The 18,477-nt window shown below is 38.5% G+C and overlaps 1 protein-coding gene across 5 annotated transcripts in view; it reads right to left on the bottom strand.

The window, feature by feature from the left end:
* CDKL5 (cyclin dependent kinase like 5) overlaps positions 1 to 18,477 on the bottom strand; it is a 146,816-nt gene that overhangs the window by 93,306 nt on the left and 35,033 nt on the right. For 4 of the 5 annotated variants that reach the window (XM_054838338.1, XM_054838330.1, XM_054838308.1 and 1 more), the window contains exons 2-3: positions 681 to 909; positions 101 to 135 (exon numbers count right to left, since the gene is read on the bottom strand). In XM_054838338.1, coding sequence (XP_054694313.1) covers positions 101 to 135; positions 681 to 744 — 99 coding nt within the window. In that variant the 5' untranslated portion in view covers positions 745 to 909. Of the gene's footprint in view, positions 1 to 100; positions 136 to 680; positions 910 to 3,781; positions 3,923 to 18,477 lie in introns of all 5 variants that reach the window. The other variant, XM_054838299.1, reaches the window with a different exon arrangement.

Consider the following 18,477-nt stretch of genomic DNA (forward strand, 5'->3'; position numbering starts at 1 on the left):
GCTGCCATATCTAATACATAGTAACATCTCAGTTCTGATCAAAAGTCATTGTTTCACTCAAATACAAACATTTATCTCTGACTAAAAGCAATTAACTTACCTTGTGTCTGCATTTAAGTACAACACCATAGGCTCCTGAAACAAAGAAGAAAAGAGATAAACCATCTCAAAGCAGAAAAAATAGCAGCAAGATAAAACCGTCTTCAGTCACCTCTCCTGGCTATAGAAATAATATTGTTCCCAGTATTATTATCCGGAACTTGCACATACAGGTACTGTACTAAATTCCTGTGCACTGAAACAATTTTATTAAAATTGCTTGAAAGTAAATGGATTTTTCAAATGCTGAAATGATTTTTTTAAATATACTTGCAGAGAAGTTTGATAATTTGCATCTCCCTGCTATCACTACAGAAAAATTAATATAGTAAACTTTAAAAAACCCTCAAACACCCCCTCCCCAAAACACAAAACTGTCCCATTTCTCTTCCTATTCTCTCATCTTCCAAACTTCTCCTTCCATCTGGGAATGGAGTTAGAAGAAACTGTAGAGAATAAACTGATGTTTCTTAAGACTTGCATATAAGCAATAGTTTGCAAATGAGAACTTACTACCATCAAGAGAACGAAGTCAAATCTATATAAAATTCTAATTCATTTTTTATTAAAATACTACTTACCTTCACCTACAACCCCAAGGATCTCAAATTTATTCATCACATTACCAATGTTAGGAATCTTCATCAAGACAAATTCCTCTTACGGTGAGAGCCACAAAACATGGCACAATGGGGGGCGTCGAAAGATTATGCAAAAGGCAATTGTGAAAAGGCTCTTGGAAAAAAAATTCCACCTCGATCAACCAGACTTCTCACACCCTTTCTTAATTTCTAGGCAGTCAGTAGCTTCCTGGGGAAAGAAGAGAAAATAGTGTAATTAGGACTTTGTTTTATTTCAGTAAGAGTGCAGTGGTATGTATACATCACACCAATATTGTCACACAATTGCAACAGACAATTAATTTTCTTCTACATTTTATGATCAAGAGAGCTTAGCAGCATGTATAATGGACAGAACCTATTGAGAACATATATCTGACAGAATAGCTGGCCTTGTAATCCCAGACTTAGGATGTCTATTACAATAATAGCTAACTTACATAGTTCCTAGCAACATTTTTGTTTGCTTCTGTCCTGTAGAAAATAACTATCTCAGTGAGCAAAAATACACCTATAATTACTTAATGTTCTCAGTTTGGTGTATGTTGACAGCCAGGTATAAAACCAAATTGTGTTTAGTCAGTTTGTTATTTGTCCACTGTAATGACAAAAAGGATAAGGTAGAAAGAACACTAAACAATAGAAAATAGTCTTATACTACTATTTACTGTGATTGTTTAAAAAAAAAAAAAATTATTTGCCTAGACTGACTAGCAGCCAGATTTAAAAAATTATTGCCATCATCAGCTTATGTAATGGAAATGTAATAAAAAATGTTTTCAAAGGGTTTTTGTCCATGTTTCCTGAACATTGAAGGAATCTGTCAAATCAAGCAACTATACACAGGGAAAAGAACAAAGTTTTTTGTGTCTGTCTGGTTTAGGCTCACCACATCTCTCCTATAATCTAGAAATCTGATAAACTAAACACACCCAAGTTCGGTTTTGCTAATTCAGACTGCATTTTTTTCGCCTAACATTAAAGCCATACATCCCACATTCAAAAATGAGGAAAAAGCTAAAATAGTGTCACCATGAATCGGAAATATGTCATTTCCACAGTTCAGTGCTCCAGGAACAGGACTACTCACAAGGAACAAGATGGCAGGATAGATGTGAATTCATTTAATTAACTTATGTGTAATGGATGAGTGTGACCTAATGATAGTGGGTTCAGCTCACGTAAACGGGAAGTCTTGTTGCTATTTCACTGTAAGCTAGGGGTGCTGGCCAAAAGCCATGTGTTGACTAAGTCACACACAACAAAATGGATGACTCAAGGTGGAGGGAAATCACAATGACATTAGCCTCAGCAAGATAAGGGGAGATAATTGGGAGTGTGTGTGGGTGTTATTTTAGAAGCAACTTCAGAGTTAACCAACCACAGTATTTTGGAAACAAACTTTGAAAATAAAGCAGTGACTGCCAAATTAAAGGGATGGTTAGGGTTTCATTGGCTGGTTTTGTTTTAAAAAAGTTACCCACTCCTTAATGGATTATTTCAGTGGTTTAATTTACTGTTTTAATCAATTTTTTCCTCACTTGTAAATTGTATAGAACACTCTTTGTTTTCCCTTCCATATACTCTCCTCCTATCTCATTCGGCATCTCCTTCTCACAAAAGCTTCTGCATTGTTTGTCCAGGCTTTCTGGTTTTAACAACGAACTAAGAAATGGGCAAAAATGGGAAGAGCAGGAGCATCTGCTCAGTTGCTCATCAGCGTGAGAACCAAACCCGCACGGGGCTGCTTTGGCTTTCCACTGAAAGAGGCTGGTGCCAGGCCCCCAGGCGCAGCTAGCTGTCCCCGTGCTGCAGTGGAGTGACGGAAATACTGCTACAGAGACCTTGAAAGAACCATTAATGCCATAACGCAAACAAAACACAAGAAAACAGGTCAGTCACGTTCAGAACAGCAAAAATACTTGCTGGAAAGAAAGGAACAGTTAGAAAACATACATTCTGTTTTCTATTAGCATCATGCGATAAAAATCACCAAATCCGCTGCTTCAGTTCCCAACATAATTCACTGACAAGTCTTTCTAGAAAAATTAGTCTGTGATAACACTCATTACTTAGCTCCTAATGTTATTACCATACATTGTCTTTCTGCCTGGCAGTGTACACAATATTTTTTGGATATATGACAAAACAGTGAAGAAGCTTATGAGATAACATATCAAAAACTTCACAAGAAATTTAGATGTGGTTTCCTCTTCATTCATAATTTCTAAATTTCTCATAAACTAGTTAAAGCTCTACAGGCCAGCAGCTTGTGATCCACTATTTTTATTTTTCTATTTTTAAGACTTCTGCAAGTGTATTTAGTACATAAACTATTTTTTATTGGGAAATAAAGGTTAGATTTGCAAGCATCTGACCTTCCTTTCTGAAATTCTACACATCTTCCTCTCCCCACCGATCATGCAGCTTCCCTTTTCACTTCATTAAAAGTAAGAGCCACAGAAAGCTGATCCACTTGTTACTCTGGTGCTCCTGGACACATGGCACCTACAGCAGCATTCACATCCAACTCCCTGAAGGTAAAAGTCTGTCAACTCACTTATCGATGTTCATTCGCCATCAGTGATACACTTCGACCGGCCCAAAGAAACACACAAACCAGCTCTTCGAATTCTCCCCAGAGTGCATCGTGACTGACAGCAAAGGTAAAACAGATTCACATACAGGGGGACTCCCAATAGAAAACTGCACTTGAGTGACCCATCTATTCTGCACTAGCTCCAGTCTCATCTTCGTGTACAGCTCTGCTGAGAGCACTTCATGGGAACCTGATTTTAAAATGAAAAGGAGAGCTAATGAAAAGACGACAAGTGGCATGTCGCAGTAGTATGGACTCATACCAAAACACTTTTTGCTGCATCACCTCAAGTGGGGTAGTAATTCAAACTAGTTCTCTCCTGCAACATTAGTGAACTCAGACTAGCTAGTCCCATCTAATCCCTAGACAAGACGTAAACACTTGTTTGAGATCTTTGCCTTCAAAAGCTCCTGAAAGATTGAAAAGAAACTGCTAAAAATACTTGCTCTGTAGCAGCACTCACTTAACTTTCTGGGATTTTTCTGCTTTTCAAAAGGCACTGGCCTTGTTAAGCCTGTTTTTAAAATCACTGATTCTTGCAGGGAATCTGGTAACATGAACTCAAACTCCATGAACGCAGTCTTGTGAACGGCAGAGTGAGTAACTGTAATAATAAAAATAAAGAAAAATAAAATCTAGAAGTTTTAACCAAAAAAGCAATTTCAAGTAAGTTATCCATAGCAAGAATTACATTATTCTGTAACTTAGTGAAGACAGGCTGGATTCTTTCAAACTGAACACTGGAAATAGCAAGGAAAACCTTATTAATAGCAACCACAATTTTGTTCTGTGCACTGAGCACCATATAGGTCTGTTTTAATAAGTTGCCTGCTGGTTAGAATGACAACCCTTGCAGAAGGGGAAATAAGGCCATTCTTTAGCTCTCAAAGGTTCTCAGTAGGGAAATAACACTCATTCTCCTAACATCCCCTTCTCAGGCAGCCAGATTCACAGCACCTCAACAACTTATGAATTAAAGCAACAGATCTCCAAGATGGTCTCAATGTTACCATGACATTCTACAAAACACAGCCAATTCAGCAAAATGAAACATCATGAAATGAACAAGAAATTAGTTTTACTTAATCCAGAACTATAACAGTGTGAGATTTTAATACAAGTGTAGTTGTTTTGCAATAGCATGTAAGGCTTATATGTAGAAACCAAGAATTGTATAAACATTCTGTGAATGAACATACAGACTATTATTACAGCATTATGGTACCTGATTATTTGCATTTAAACTAAAACAGCGGGGAAAAACCCTAGTACTTCCCCAACTCCTTTTCCCTTCATGACCATTACGAATTCTACAGCATCACCCAAAAGCATCCAACTTAACTACTTACACCCAGGCTTCAGTCCTAAATAAAAATGCTATTCATTATTTCCTAATCATTAATAGCTGGGGCAGGGAGGAAGCAATTTTTACATAGTTAGTATAGACATTTAGTGAGAATTATAAAAAAACTTCAGGTAGACATTTGCCTTCACAAAATCTGGACAAATAAAATTCTGTTCTAGAAGTACACAGTCAGAGTTGTACATCAGTATATGGTATATCAAGTAAACAGTTCATTTCATATATCAAGACAGAAAGAGTGCAATTTGTGCCCTGCTGAAGTCAGTTACAAACTTCTAATTGACTTCAAAGTCATCCATTAGCTGTTAAAGAAGCTTCTTGGCAGTAGGTAATACACTTCTCTTGCTCTCCTAAAACAAGAAGTAAACTTAATCTTTTTATTTATTTCTACTCACTGAGAAGATACAACTAAGAATTTCTAGAGGCTGGGTACATGTTCATCTGCTTACTAACGAAACAGCGGGTCAGTAAACAGATATAAAGAACTTATACCATGTAAGTATCTGTCTTTGATGGTTATGCACTAATCCAAAGCCTGGCACATCTTCTGTCGTACAAGGCGCACACATGAAAGGAAGCATTAACCGCCTCTATTAGTCATGATGTATCACTACTATAGCACCTCTTCCTTCTCCTCCCCTTTATATGTGTAGTTCTATTTCTTGAGATTTTCCAGGAAAATCCTAATTAAAGTTACAAGCATCTGATTCAGTGATATAGCAGAATACATAAGTGACAGGGTTAAGAAAATAGTTGGAGAATTTTTTTGGGATTTATTGATCCAGAAGAATGTGCCAGGAGTATTATGAGGAATTACAGATTAGGAAGAACCAATTCAGTATTTGAATGGCTATGAGGAGGACACTAGTAGTAATAGTCTGACTTTAAGAATGGGGAGGAGGGGGGTGGGGGGACGATGACTCATATTGGCAAAATTTAACGAGCAGTTTCACTCCTGCATTTGGAAAAAAATCTATGACTTCTTGTATTCCCATTTTATGGAGGGATAGTAGACCTTCTGTGGTGGGTTGACCCTGGCTGGAGGCCAGGTGCCCACCAGAGCCGCTCTCTCACTCCCCTTATTCACTAAACAGGGGAGAAAAGGCATAACGAAATGCTTGTGGGTCGAGATAAGGACAGGGAGAGATCACTCGCTAATTATCGTCATGGGCAAAACAGACCAAACTCAGAGAGGGAATTCATCTAATTTATTACTAGGCAAAACAGAGTAGAGGAATAAGAAAATAAAATCAACTCTTAAAACACTTCCCCCCACCCCTCCCATCTTCCCGGGCTCAACTTCACTCCCGGCTTCAACCTTCCCCCCCTCAGCGGCACAGGGGGACGGGGAATGGGGGTTACGGTCAGTTCATCACACGGTGTTTCTGCCGCTTCTTCATCCTCAGGGGGAGGACTCCTCTCATCGTTCCCCTGCTCCAGCATGGAGTCCCTCTCACGGGGTGCAGACCTTCAGGAGCAAACTGCTCCAGCGCGGGGTCCCCCACGGGGTCACAAGTCCTGCCAGCAAACCTGCCCTGGCGTGGGCTCCCCTCTTCACGGGTCCACCGGTCCGGCCAGGAACTTGCTCCAGCGTGGGCTTCCCATGGGCCACAGCCTCCTTCAGGTGCCTCCACCTGCTCCGGCGTGGGGTCCTCCACGGGCTGCAGGTGGAATCTCTACACCCCCTCATCCTTCCTCCATGGGCTGCAGGGGGACAGCCTGCTTCACCATGGCCTTCACCACGGGCTGCAGGGGGATCTCTGCTCCGGCGCCTGGAGCACCTCCTCCCCCTCCATCTGCACTGACCTTGGTGTCTGCAGAGTTTCTTACATCTTCTCACTCCTCTCTCCGGCTGCAAAAGCTCTCTCTAAGTGTTTTTCTTCTTCTTAAATATGTTATCACAGAGGCGCTGATTGGCTTGGCCTTGGCCAGCGGCGGGCCCGTCTTAGAGCTGGCTGGCATTGGCTCTATCAGACACAGGGGGAGCTTCTGGCAGCTTCTCACAGAAGCCACCCCTGTAGCCCCCCCGCTACCAAAACCTTGCCACGCAAACCCAACACACCTTCTAATGGGACAAGGTTCTGGATAAAGTCATCAAGATTTCATAATATGAAGAAACTCACAACGCAGAAGTTGAAAAAAGAAAAAGCTGAAAAAGAGATAAAAAGCAACAAGAACTTGCAATTATGCAAGCCATTTTTCATACTCTAAGCTTCAATCTATCCTCCTCTGCTCATAAAAAAAAATTAGGAATGAAAAGAACAGCTGGTGAAAATAAATACAAAATTTAGAAAACTGTCAAACTTGAACAAATTACATAAAAGCAAACCACCAAGGTTGCTTGCACAAGCTCATAGGTTTTAAAATTCAGCTCCAGCAAGCTTTTATTGACATTGCTAATATCATCATTGGAACTTGACTTCACTATTGTTGGTTTGGTTGGGTTTTTTTTAAATAGTTGAAAACTGCAAGCTCATCTGGATGAGTTATACATCAAGGGAAGTCATCATCGCTTAACTGGCCTAAAAGGCAGTATGCCTCGATGGCAGCAGGGCCAGCGTGCGGGGGGGAAGAACTTGAACAAAGTTCCCATCCTGCAGCAAGCGCACAACTAGGAAAAGGGTTGAATCAGCTCCCAACTATTCAAGATACCTGTTTGGTTAAAGTCCTAAAGGAAAACTGAGCTTGAACTCCAGGGTACCAGTAATGATTTAGTTTGTTTTATCTTGTTCTGTGAGCGTTCTTTCTTTTGTATGCAAGTACAGATTCAAAAATAAATTCAGCTTATCCTGGATATATGAACTAAATTCACTTCTCAGAGTTTATGAGCTTCTCTAACAGCTGTGGCCAACTCAAGAGTGGGTACTTAGCAGGATGCTTCTAAGACCATAGTGACAAATAAGCAGACTGATTAGCAAAGCCTTGAGCACAAAAGCAGCTCCCATGAGTCATAACAGAAGGACAGGAAAGACAATTTTGCTTCCATTTTAGTCTTCCCCTCCAATAAGAACCTTAAAAAGTATGTCTGTTGTGGGTGTGACAGCTTCTTACGCAGTTTATGCTGGTCCTTACGCATGCTGGGCGGTCTTCGCCATACCTGCAGCAGCTCTGAAGAAAAACAGCCAGACTTCAGATGATAACACTCTCAACAGCAACCTGTTCAATGCAAAGCCTTTGCAGTTGCATTTGGCACAAGGAGCCTGACACTTTTGCATTCACTTCTGTCAAACAGAAGTGCCCAACATTTGTAGTTGAAGTAAAAGCACACTTCTGCTTACTGAGATACTGTTACGCAAAGGAGGGCAAGGAAAAAAAAACTTGGTTTTTTTTTTTTTTAGATAAAAGAAGGTCTTATTTCATAACAGAATCTCTTCTAGTGGAAGAAGCTAATATTCCTTTATCTGACACAGTATTTGTAGTGCTGTCCCTGGAAGCTGATTCTTTCATTTTAATCTTTCTGTCTTCTCAGAACACCAGTCTCTACTAATATCCTATATTCATTTGTCATGTTGCTTACTATTTAGTCCCATATTATCTTTGGAAATCTGCCATGGACTTCAAATCACCAGGCTATAAAATAATATTACAGGCAGAGCTTTTTCATCTTTAATAATTACTAAAAAAGCTACTATTTTCAAAGAGTTACACATTAGGACTCACTTTGTGACTCAATTCCCACATTTGTGTTTGAAGATTCATGCTTAGAAGAAGGAAAAAAAAGAAAAAAGTGTTGAGCATAAAAGTCATCTTCCTTTACAAAAAAAGAAAAAGTGCGCATTCAGACAAAGGGAGTTCCTGTCCAAGAAAAATACAATATATTATCTTTAAGGGAACACATTAGGAGCACTGAGCAGCCAGTCAATTGAAGGACTGCTCTAAAGTTTGAGCTCAGCAGGGTATCTGTGGAAAGAAAGAGCCTCTCAAGTTCTTCCATCATGCTCTCTGGTCCCTCTATTCTCTGGCAGCCTACTGTCAAAAAGCACACTGCTAGATTTCTCTCCACAGTGGCAGCAGCCACATACTCTGCACCAGCAAGCCTATACCACCATGCTGTCAGCAGACAAAACAACAGATGCAGAAGACCTGGCCGCTTACAAAAAAAGTCCTCTGATGCATTCCTAACTGGATCAGCCACCAAATCTTTCATACGTGCACACACAAAGCATACTGGTGATTTAAAAAGACCATCTCCTAACAAAAAAAGACCGAAATTCTTTTAATCTGACAAACTTTCTCCCTCCTACCAACCCAGTTTTGTCTTCATTGTTCTAAAAATAACTCCCATTCACATTCTGAAAGTCAGATGTTCCTCTCTGCACTGGCTTTGGCTGGGATGGAGCTTTCTCATAAGAGAACAGAAAAGTAAAGGTGAAAACAAAGTATTTATAAATAGCAAATGAATGCTGAAACTAAATTCTGTGGGCATTCTAATGTAGATCAAAATAACCACAATGACTACTCTTCCTTGTAAACTTCAGACATATCATTAAATACAGATTACTGGCTCACTATCTGAACTATAAAGAAAAAACCCCAAGAAATCACTTTTTCCTTTAAAAGGACATACCGAAGATATGGAACAAACATAAAAATATGAGGCGGAAGCCCCCCCCAATTTAATACTAAATTAATAAGAAAATACAATACATGCAAATGAACAGAATTAGATTCTAATTAGACTATAAAAATTATTTATCATTTCTTCTTGATGCATTTTCCAGGCAAATGGTCAAGAGGCATGTTATTTAAATAATTTCGATCCATCTTTTACAAAGTTAGCCTTGCACAGAATGCCATCAAAGTTTTCAATAAAGGACAAAAGCCACTCAATTACTAACTGTCCTAACACCCCCAGACAGGTAATTTCAAGAATAAATTCACATTAGTATGCAAGCATATGTGCAGGAAACGTATTTAAAGAAACAACTCAAAGGCTTTTCATTATCAGATCTTCTTTCACAGAAGTCATTACAAGTGATTAAACCACATGGTGGGCAAATGGTGTACAGCGGGGGATTTTGGGGGAGTGCTGGGGATTTGTTTTCTTTGGGTTTGCTTCCCCCTCCCCTTTAATTAGAAAAAGACTCTCTAACTCCATCAACCTCAAAACAGCTTGTTTTAAAAAACCCAAAGAAATTGAAATCTATAGAAACATCTCTCCATGTGGTTTCATCTGAATTGAAAATATTTCTCCTATTTCAATGTGTGAAAGTCTATTACAAGACATTTGCTCCAATTTCACAGATTTCAGAGATAACAGCAAGTACAATATTGAAAATATTTTAATGTGCTTATTTTAACACTATAGAGATTTTTTATGATGATGTCTATTATCAGATTAACTGAACACTAACCATGTTTAAATAAAAGGTGAGTTTTGTCACATTTTCTAGTTAAAAAAAAAAAACTGTTAAACTTACACAAGTGAAAAAATTGATTAAATGAAACCCAAGTCAAGACAACTAATCTCCAAAGTGGCTCAGACTGTATTAAGACTTTATGACCATTATAATAAGTGAAGATCAATACATAAAATTCATATTCCAGAACAAGAAAAAAATAAATCCCCAACAACTCCTCTCTTAACATAAGCTTCCTTGAAACAGAGGATGAAAGCTTTGAGTTTTCTGGAACACAGCGCCACAGAAACAGCAACGTGTCAGGTACCAAGGGCAATTCTAGTGAGGACTTTGAACACTAAACTGAAAACCCTGAAGTAAACTTTGTCTTCAGTGCAAATCCACTGCAGAGAAAGTACAGCAACAAATAATCAACTTGTGCTGTTACAAGAGATGCCCTCATGCTGAGCCATCTAGAACACCTTTGGGTTGGGAAATGCCAGTCTGCTACATAAATTACCACAAACATATTTGGAAGATCTAATAAAGTGATTGAGTCAATTTGCAAAATGTGTAAAGAGCTTTCCAGTGTGTGTGGGAAGCCCAAAAAACCCCCACAAATTTAATTTAGTGATCTCATCTAAAAGCGGCAAAAATCAACTTGAAAAAGAGAGTCAGGCAAAAGCAATGAAGACCAGAATATTATCTTTTGCACAAGATCAGATGCTTGTTTCCACCACTAACTGCATCAGTGAATGGATACTAATGAAGAGTTCATCTGTCTACAAGAAAAAACATGCTGGGAGCACCACTTATTCACATAGTCATTCATGTATCATTTGTTGTACCTAAACACGAAATTTAAGTTATATTGAAATTATAGTGAAACTGGGTGGTGGTGGGGACAACAGGCTGTTGTGATTTTTATCTGCTTTTGAGTATTTGTACTCAAAAATCTCTTCAATGATCAAAAGATCCACTTTCATCTCATACAGCATGAAAGAAAACTACTACAATCAGGATAGTTTAGAGCTTGGCAGCTTAAAATGATAAAATCTAGTGGTTGTGGATTTAAAACAACTAGAGCATTAGCTAAAGCAGAAGTTCTTCTTCAGAAACAAACAAGTGAGTCACCATTGTGCTTCAAGTTGCAAAGTTGCAAGTGAACTCCAGGTTGGAAGACACGTACTTGTCTTGCAGCGAGAAGCTGCCAGAAGCTTTCCCTGTGTCTGATAGAGCCAATGCCAGCTGGCTCCAAGATGGACCCACCACTGGACAAGGCTGAGCCCATCAGCGATAGTGGTAGCACCTCTGGGATAATGTCATAAAGAAGTGGGAAAAAAACCTGCAGAACAGCAAGAGCAATTGCAGCCAGAGAGAGGAGTGAGAATATGTGAGATGAACAACTCTGCAGACACCCAGGTCAGTGCAGAAGGAGGGGGAGGAGGTGCTCCAGGTGCCGGAGCAGAGATCCCCCTGCAGGCCCTGGAGAAGACCATGGTAAGGCAGGCTGTCCCCCTGCAGCCCATGGAGGTTGATGGTAGAGCAGAGATACCACCTGTAGCCCATGAGGACCCCATGTCAGAGCAGGTAGATGCCCAAAGGAGGCTGTGACCCCAGAAGTCCATGCTGGAGCAGGCTCCTAGCAGGACCTGTGGCCCTGTGGAGAGATGAGCCTACACTGGAGCAGGTTTGCTGGCAGGACTTATGACCCCATAGGGGACACATGCTGGAGCAGTCTGGTCCTGCAGGTCTGCACCCTGTGGAAGGGACTCACGCTGGAGCAGTTTGTGAAGAACTGCAGCCTGTGGGAAGGACTCACGTTGGAGAAGTTGGTGGAGGACTGTCTCCCATGGGAGGGACCCCATGCTGCAGCAGGGACAGAGGAGTCCTCCCCCTGAGGATGAAGAAGCAGCAGAAACAACGTGTGCTGAACTGACCACAACCCCCATTCCCCGTCCCCCTGTGCCACTGAGGGGGGAGTAGGTTGAAATCGGGAGTAAAGTTAAGCCCAGGAAGATGGGAGGGGTGGGGTGAGGTGTTTTAAGAGTTGATTTTATTTCTCATTACTCTGTTTTGCCTAGTAATAAATTAGATTAATTCCCTCTCTAAGTTCAGTCTGTTTTGCCTGTGATGGTAATTGGCAAGCCATCTCTCCCTGTCTGTATCTCGACCCAGGAGCCTTTCATTGTATTTTCTTTCCCCTGCCCAGCTGAGGAGGGCAGTGACAGAGCAGCTTTGGGGGGCACCTGGCCTCCTGTCTGTGTCAACTCACCACAGAAACCTAATTGCAAAGACTTTTAATCACTTATGATGTTCACTTTTCCTCTCCTGTTTATTTCAACTGTTAGATGCATTCTTGGGTCTTGTCTTTAATTAGACATTAAGTTCTTTGATAAGGAAACTTTTTTGCTATATTGAAGACTTCTGGCTGTTGTTATAAAATAAGTTATGAAGATGTAATGTTTGAAATCGTGCTATGGTACTGGTTCTTTCCATGAACAAAATTGCCATGGTAAAATGTGAGTCTTGAGTTAAATGAAAGTCTCGCCAGATGACTCAGGGAAAAAATTCAAAAACATTAGGAGGCAATTTGATTCATCTCTGGAAACAGGATGTGGTAATATTTTTTATTTTTTTTAATAATGAACAACGCTGTTTCAATGCCAGTCTCCATAATGACTTTAAAAAAAATAAAATCAAGTAATAGCTTCTCTTTCTATTTCAGCCTAGTGGTTTCCATTTAATAAAGAAAAAAGGTATTTTAGATCTCATGTAACATGAAAACTATCCTCATAATTAAGAGTATAAGTGTTCAAACAAACTTTCTTAACACAAATGCTGCCTGTACTTGTTCTATACTTTCATCCACCACCATCAATATACTGGCAAAACATACATATCCAAACTGTGCTTAACTACTACTTTTGTCAAATAGTTTAATATTTAAAATGAAAGCTCAATAAAAGAATGCCACAGCACTAGTCAACATTATTATTCTTAAACTAAATAGACGAGTTTTCTGCTGAAAAAAAAATTAAATGAAAGACTAGTATTTACAAGATAGTTGCTATAATCTAATGTGAAGAATCATCCAGTTTAAAAGTTATGCATCAATGGAAAAATATTTAAACATAAATAGAGAAAGGCAGGTGCATGGCCTTTCTCCCAAGCACACTGTTTCACAAGTGCCAATAGAGCTTCCTTCTGGGATGGTGACAGGTTCTTGCATGGGAGACTCCCATGGCAGTAAAAGCATGTCTGGATATGTAAGTGACCCAAAAGAGGACCTGAAAAACAGGTCTTGAGAAAAAGGAGATGCATCTAAACAGTAAACAACGTTGGCAGGCTTACCAAAGGAAAGATAATGAAAAAAAAAAGCTCATAATCCTGATTTTCATGCTTTGTGCGTTTCTCTATCCTTTGAGTCTTCTAAGTTTAATTATAGAATGGGGAGAGTGGGGGGAAGAGAGGAGAAGGGAAAAAAAGACGGAAGGCAATGCCCCTGGCAAAAGGGAAGAAGGGTGAGTGAGGGAGGAAAGGAAGGGAAGCTACTCCAGGAAGTCATGGAAGAAGACAGTTAAAGGTTGGCATATGGGGAAGTTCTGGAATGAAAGAAAAGAGGAAAACAAAAATCTAAGGAGAAGATGCTTCAGGCATAAGCAATGAGTTCATCATCAGATTTGAGATTTATATTAGCTTACAAAAAAATACAGACTTGCAGCACCCAAAAGTCAGTATTTGCATAATTGACTTTCCTGTTTCTAATATATCTAGTTACTTCTTGTACAAATAGTCTTGTAACATTAAGGGAAATGGAAGTAATTTGAGAGATCTGAACACAGGAGTCTATCATTATTATTTATTTCCAGCAAATCATTATTATTTATTTCCTGTCAAAGGAAAGTAAAAAAAAAAAAAAACACAACACAAACCAAAAACCAAAACCAACCAAAACCACAAAACACTCTAAGAAAACAAAGGCTGGCAACAGTATGCCGCATACCATGTTTCAGAAGATTTAAGGCAACTTCCCGAAGTTCAATTATACCTAGTGGATGGAGGCTGCAAGGGAGCTTCAGAGGTGAAAGACCCTTCAAATCAAAAAGATGAAATGGCTGTCTCTTGTTTGCAGTAAGCAAGTTGTACAAAACCATATACATCTAATGACAGGCCTAAATATTGCTCATCAAGAAACTAGAACTGAATGGGCGCGTATCGAGACATTTCATCATCCAACACAGGCAGCAATCACAAAGCGGCAGCACACTCACCCCATGCCTAACATAGCACACGCAGCCAAAGAAGCCACTGCCCAACAGGTAGGGAGGCAACATCTAAGATTACAGTTTTAACCACACCATATTCTTTCTTTCCTCTAACATTCTCTTTGTGCCTTTCTAACATTGGAAGAGTAATCTCCACTTTCCTTTGTGACCCAGGTTGAATGGCAGACATGCTATTTACTCAGACAGAAAGTCAGAATTAATTCTTGTAATCTTCTTTGGATTATACCACTTTCTTTGCTACTGAGACTGCATACTGAACCAATTTCAATGCAAGTTTAACACTTATGCCTCTCGTGGTGCTAGATACGCGTTTCCTATGGCTATCCACTCATAGTTCAAAAAACCCCAACCCAACCAAGCCCAACCCACCAAAACACCAATTTACAGAGCTGAATACCCACCACTAGAGAGACATTTTTGTAATATATAGGAGACATCCCTCTCGCCCCCAGTGAACAGAACTAAAAGACAATCAAGTAATGTAAAAATCTCCATCCTGAGCTGGAATTTCAAACATGGATGTTAAATGCATTTCATAGTCTATTTGCATCGATTTTTCATAGTAGTTTAGAATAACTCAATTTCTCTGCTTGCACACTCAGATTTTTTTAAAAAAAGCAAAATACTGTCAAGACAATTTGCACAACAGCATTTTACAACAAAACACAACTAAAGTATTTTTTCCCACTGCAAGGTATTTACTAGACTGCAGTAATTCTCTCAGCAATTTTCAAGCTTGAAACACACCTTCTGTTGAATGCTATGAGTCAGTTTTAATGACAGCGTTATGTTCTATTGCTCTGTAGCTTATGCAAGAGAAGGAATTTGCATTAAGTACCCAACTTTAGAAGCCACCTTCTCTTCTCCATTGTTAATACTGAATAATAGTAAAAAAATAGGTTATATTCCCTGCTTCTCTTATTGTTTTAAAAGACTAAATCTAATTAGTTGCCTGTAATGTAAAATCGACATGATTTTTTTTTTTATTGTCACCTTATGGATATGTTGGGTTTTCTTCCAGAAAGCCAGTATACAGAAAAAAATATGAAGAGTAATGACAGTTTTCATATTCAGTAAAATTTCAAAATTTTAGTCAAGTGTTACCTGATTAATGTTATTCTTATACTTTACCCTGGTCACAGAAGAATTTACAACAATACCTTTAAATGACTTCATCTGGAAGAAAACTAACAAGGAGGAGGATAAAACAGTCCAACATACTAATTAAAGGGAGAAAAAAAAAAGAGGGAGTAAAAATTATCAACTAGTTTATAGATTAACTTTGAAGATTGACACTACTGTCATTGGGGGGAGTATGCAACAGCTTTGCCTTTTTCAAGAAATTCAACAAGAAAAAGTTATTATGTGACACCTCTTGCCATCATGGGTCTTCTAGTCCAAACAATGGTCCAATCTAAATATGTTTTTCTTTCATTTGCTTTGTCCCCTTGTTTAAAATCTCCCAAATCCCCCACCTCCCTAGAACAAAACATTATACTTGTGTTGGGGCATTTATAATTTTTTTTTTTAACTTAAAAACAATTATTTTATTCGCTCAGCTTGACAAAATGAGGGTTTGGCCAATTTGTTCCGAGAAATACAACTGGTAAGTTTTGTAACTGGTTTTCATGCAAACCAACGGCCAAAACCCTCGCAAATACACCCACAAATATCTATGCAGGCATACAAAGTTAATGTGTTGAGGGTTTTTTTATCTCTACATACATATATACACACATAGAGAGAAATGTACATGTGTATGCACCTACTTCTAATGACAAGGGACAAATTCCTCCTTCCAGAAAATTTATTTTCTTAGAACTTCAACTAAATGATCACCTTCCTTTATTGACAATGAATGTGAATAAATTGGATTACCTCTTCTATTCTCTCCACTTTTCTAGAAATGAATCATACATAAGCCAAAAGCTTCCTCCAAATCAAAACTTACTCTCATTTTAGCAATTTTAAACAGATCCCAAGTTGCCCAAGCAAGAAAAAGATAATTTATTTCATATTTTTAGTATAAGTTCATGAGTTGAACTCTGCAAGAATGAAGAGAGGGTCTGATGAATAACTTCCTCCATGGGTGGAAGATCTGCTATAAAAGGCTAAGCCATTACAGTAATAAATGACACTTTGCAGAAAAAGCACTAAGAAAACCAAGAGAAAACCAGATTCCACACACACCTGTGAACTGGAGGACTGATACAGACAACTGCTTTCTGAAAGCTGTACATAGAAAACACTTGTAAAATAAAGCAACACTTCAGACTGAAGAAATGATACATTTACAAATCTGTAAAGATAGTAGTTTATGAATTAACAAAGGAACTGCACCTGCATGAGGGTAAAACAGATATACAGATCACACCATGATCTGCTAGAATTTGAGTAGCAGGTATGAGATTTGCCCAGCATACTGGAGAGCAATATTCACTTTAATGAAGACAACTAAGGAAAACATCAAATTTCTGCAGCACCAAAAGAGGCAATTTCTCAAAATATGAAGTCTGTCATTATTGCCCTGAGATGTGAAAGCAGATTATACTGCCATTTTTATTAATTTGCAATTAAAAACAGAGATACAAAATCTAATGCCATTTTCATCTTGTTTGGGGGTGTGAGGAGGAGGTATCAGCTCTTTTCTTTTACTTATGTAAAAGCAAGCCTTCTCCTTTTTTTTTTTTTTTAATTCGCTTAGAAGAACTTCTTCATATAGTACTTGAATCTGCTCCAATAATAAGCTCTCAATTCACTTCAGAAATATATTCTAGCTCTTGAAGTTCAATTAATTGGGGGTAGGGGGGAGGAATCCATCAGCATATTTTCCAACTATTAGAGACTTGTTTCTTGGCAAGCTGAGAACTTGGCCAACTGAGAATTTAAGTAATTTTGTAGCCATAGCTCCAGTGGTGGTGAAATGCGATGTTCTTCCTGCTAATTCAGCCTGTAAGCAGCAGTAGCAACTAAGTTACAGTAGAAAAAAGAACGTGGAACGTGGTTAACTTCAGGCATTCTGAAAGGCTCCCCAGCACACATTAACACATACATCCATCGCACAAAAAAAAAGTTAGTGAAATATTTAATCCAAGATTCACAGATATTTATAATGCAAACAAAAGCAACTGTTTTAAGTCTGCTGAAAGAAGTACCGATGGACTTTTTCTAAATAAGGTTATGTTAATTTGTGTTCAGTATATTGTTTTACTAATAATTAAAAAACAGAATGTCAAATGTCATTATAAGGAAGACAAATATATTTGCACACAAAAACCTGAAGCAATGTGATCTAGCAATACTTGATTCCAAAAGCAGAAGTAAAAGATTTCTTGTCTTCACCCACTTTTTAAATGCACTGTGCCATCAAAAATAGTTTGCATCCTCTTCTTTTGTCTGAGAAAAGGGAAATCCCCTCCTGAGACACACTGTACACAGGCAAGTTCTCCTCAAAGCTGTTTGTAAACTTGTGCCTACTTCCTCAGCAAACATGCTGAAATGAATGTTTAGTAAAAATAAAAAGGAGAAATAGTATTTAATCCTGTCTCAAGCATTCAGTTAAAGTGACAAACCATTAAGCTTTCAAAGTTCAAGAATGTAAGAGACTAAAAGTTTAGGCATAATACAACACTTATTTTAAGTTGTAACAGAGGTACTGTCAAGTCCCCACTAAGCAAATATAAGTCATACAAAAACCCAGGGCTAATTTAGTTGATGTCCTTTTAGCAGTTCTTTGCCCAATTTAAATTTATCCAGCTTAGTTTATGTAAACTGTTTGGACGCAGAATGTGCCAGTTTGAATTTGGCAAGGAAAACATGCTTTTAATACATAAAGCCTGATTTATTTTCATTTCTAATCTAGTTAGTTAAAAATAAGTTTTGTGATGTAGATTTACACTAAACTAAAAATCAAGATTTTCCCCAATAACATTTATACAATATTTAAAGGTATCAAGAATATTTTAAAGAAAATCTACTGCCACAAGAAGTCAAATCTGTCTAGTACTGAAAATATTCTTCATAGTAAGATTATGCAAAACGACTTAGGAAAAGCCTACAAATCAAAGCCACTGCAATATAAAGTGTCAGCCACTGGTGGTGTGTTCCAGGTCATTCACAGGCATAGACCTACAGCATTCACTATCCTCAATAGCAAGCTACCTACTGA

This window comes from Grus americana, chromosome 1 (genome assembly GCF_028858705.1).
Source record: "Grus americana isolate bGruAme1 chromosome 1, bGruAme1.mat, whole genome shotgun sequence".
In the NCBI taxonomy this organism is placed as follows: Eukaryota; Metazoa; Chordata; class Aves; order Gruiformes; family Gruidae; genus Grus; species Grus americana.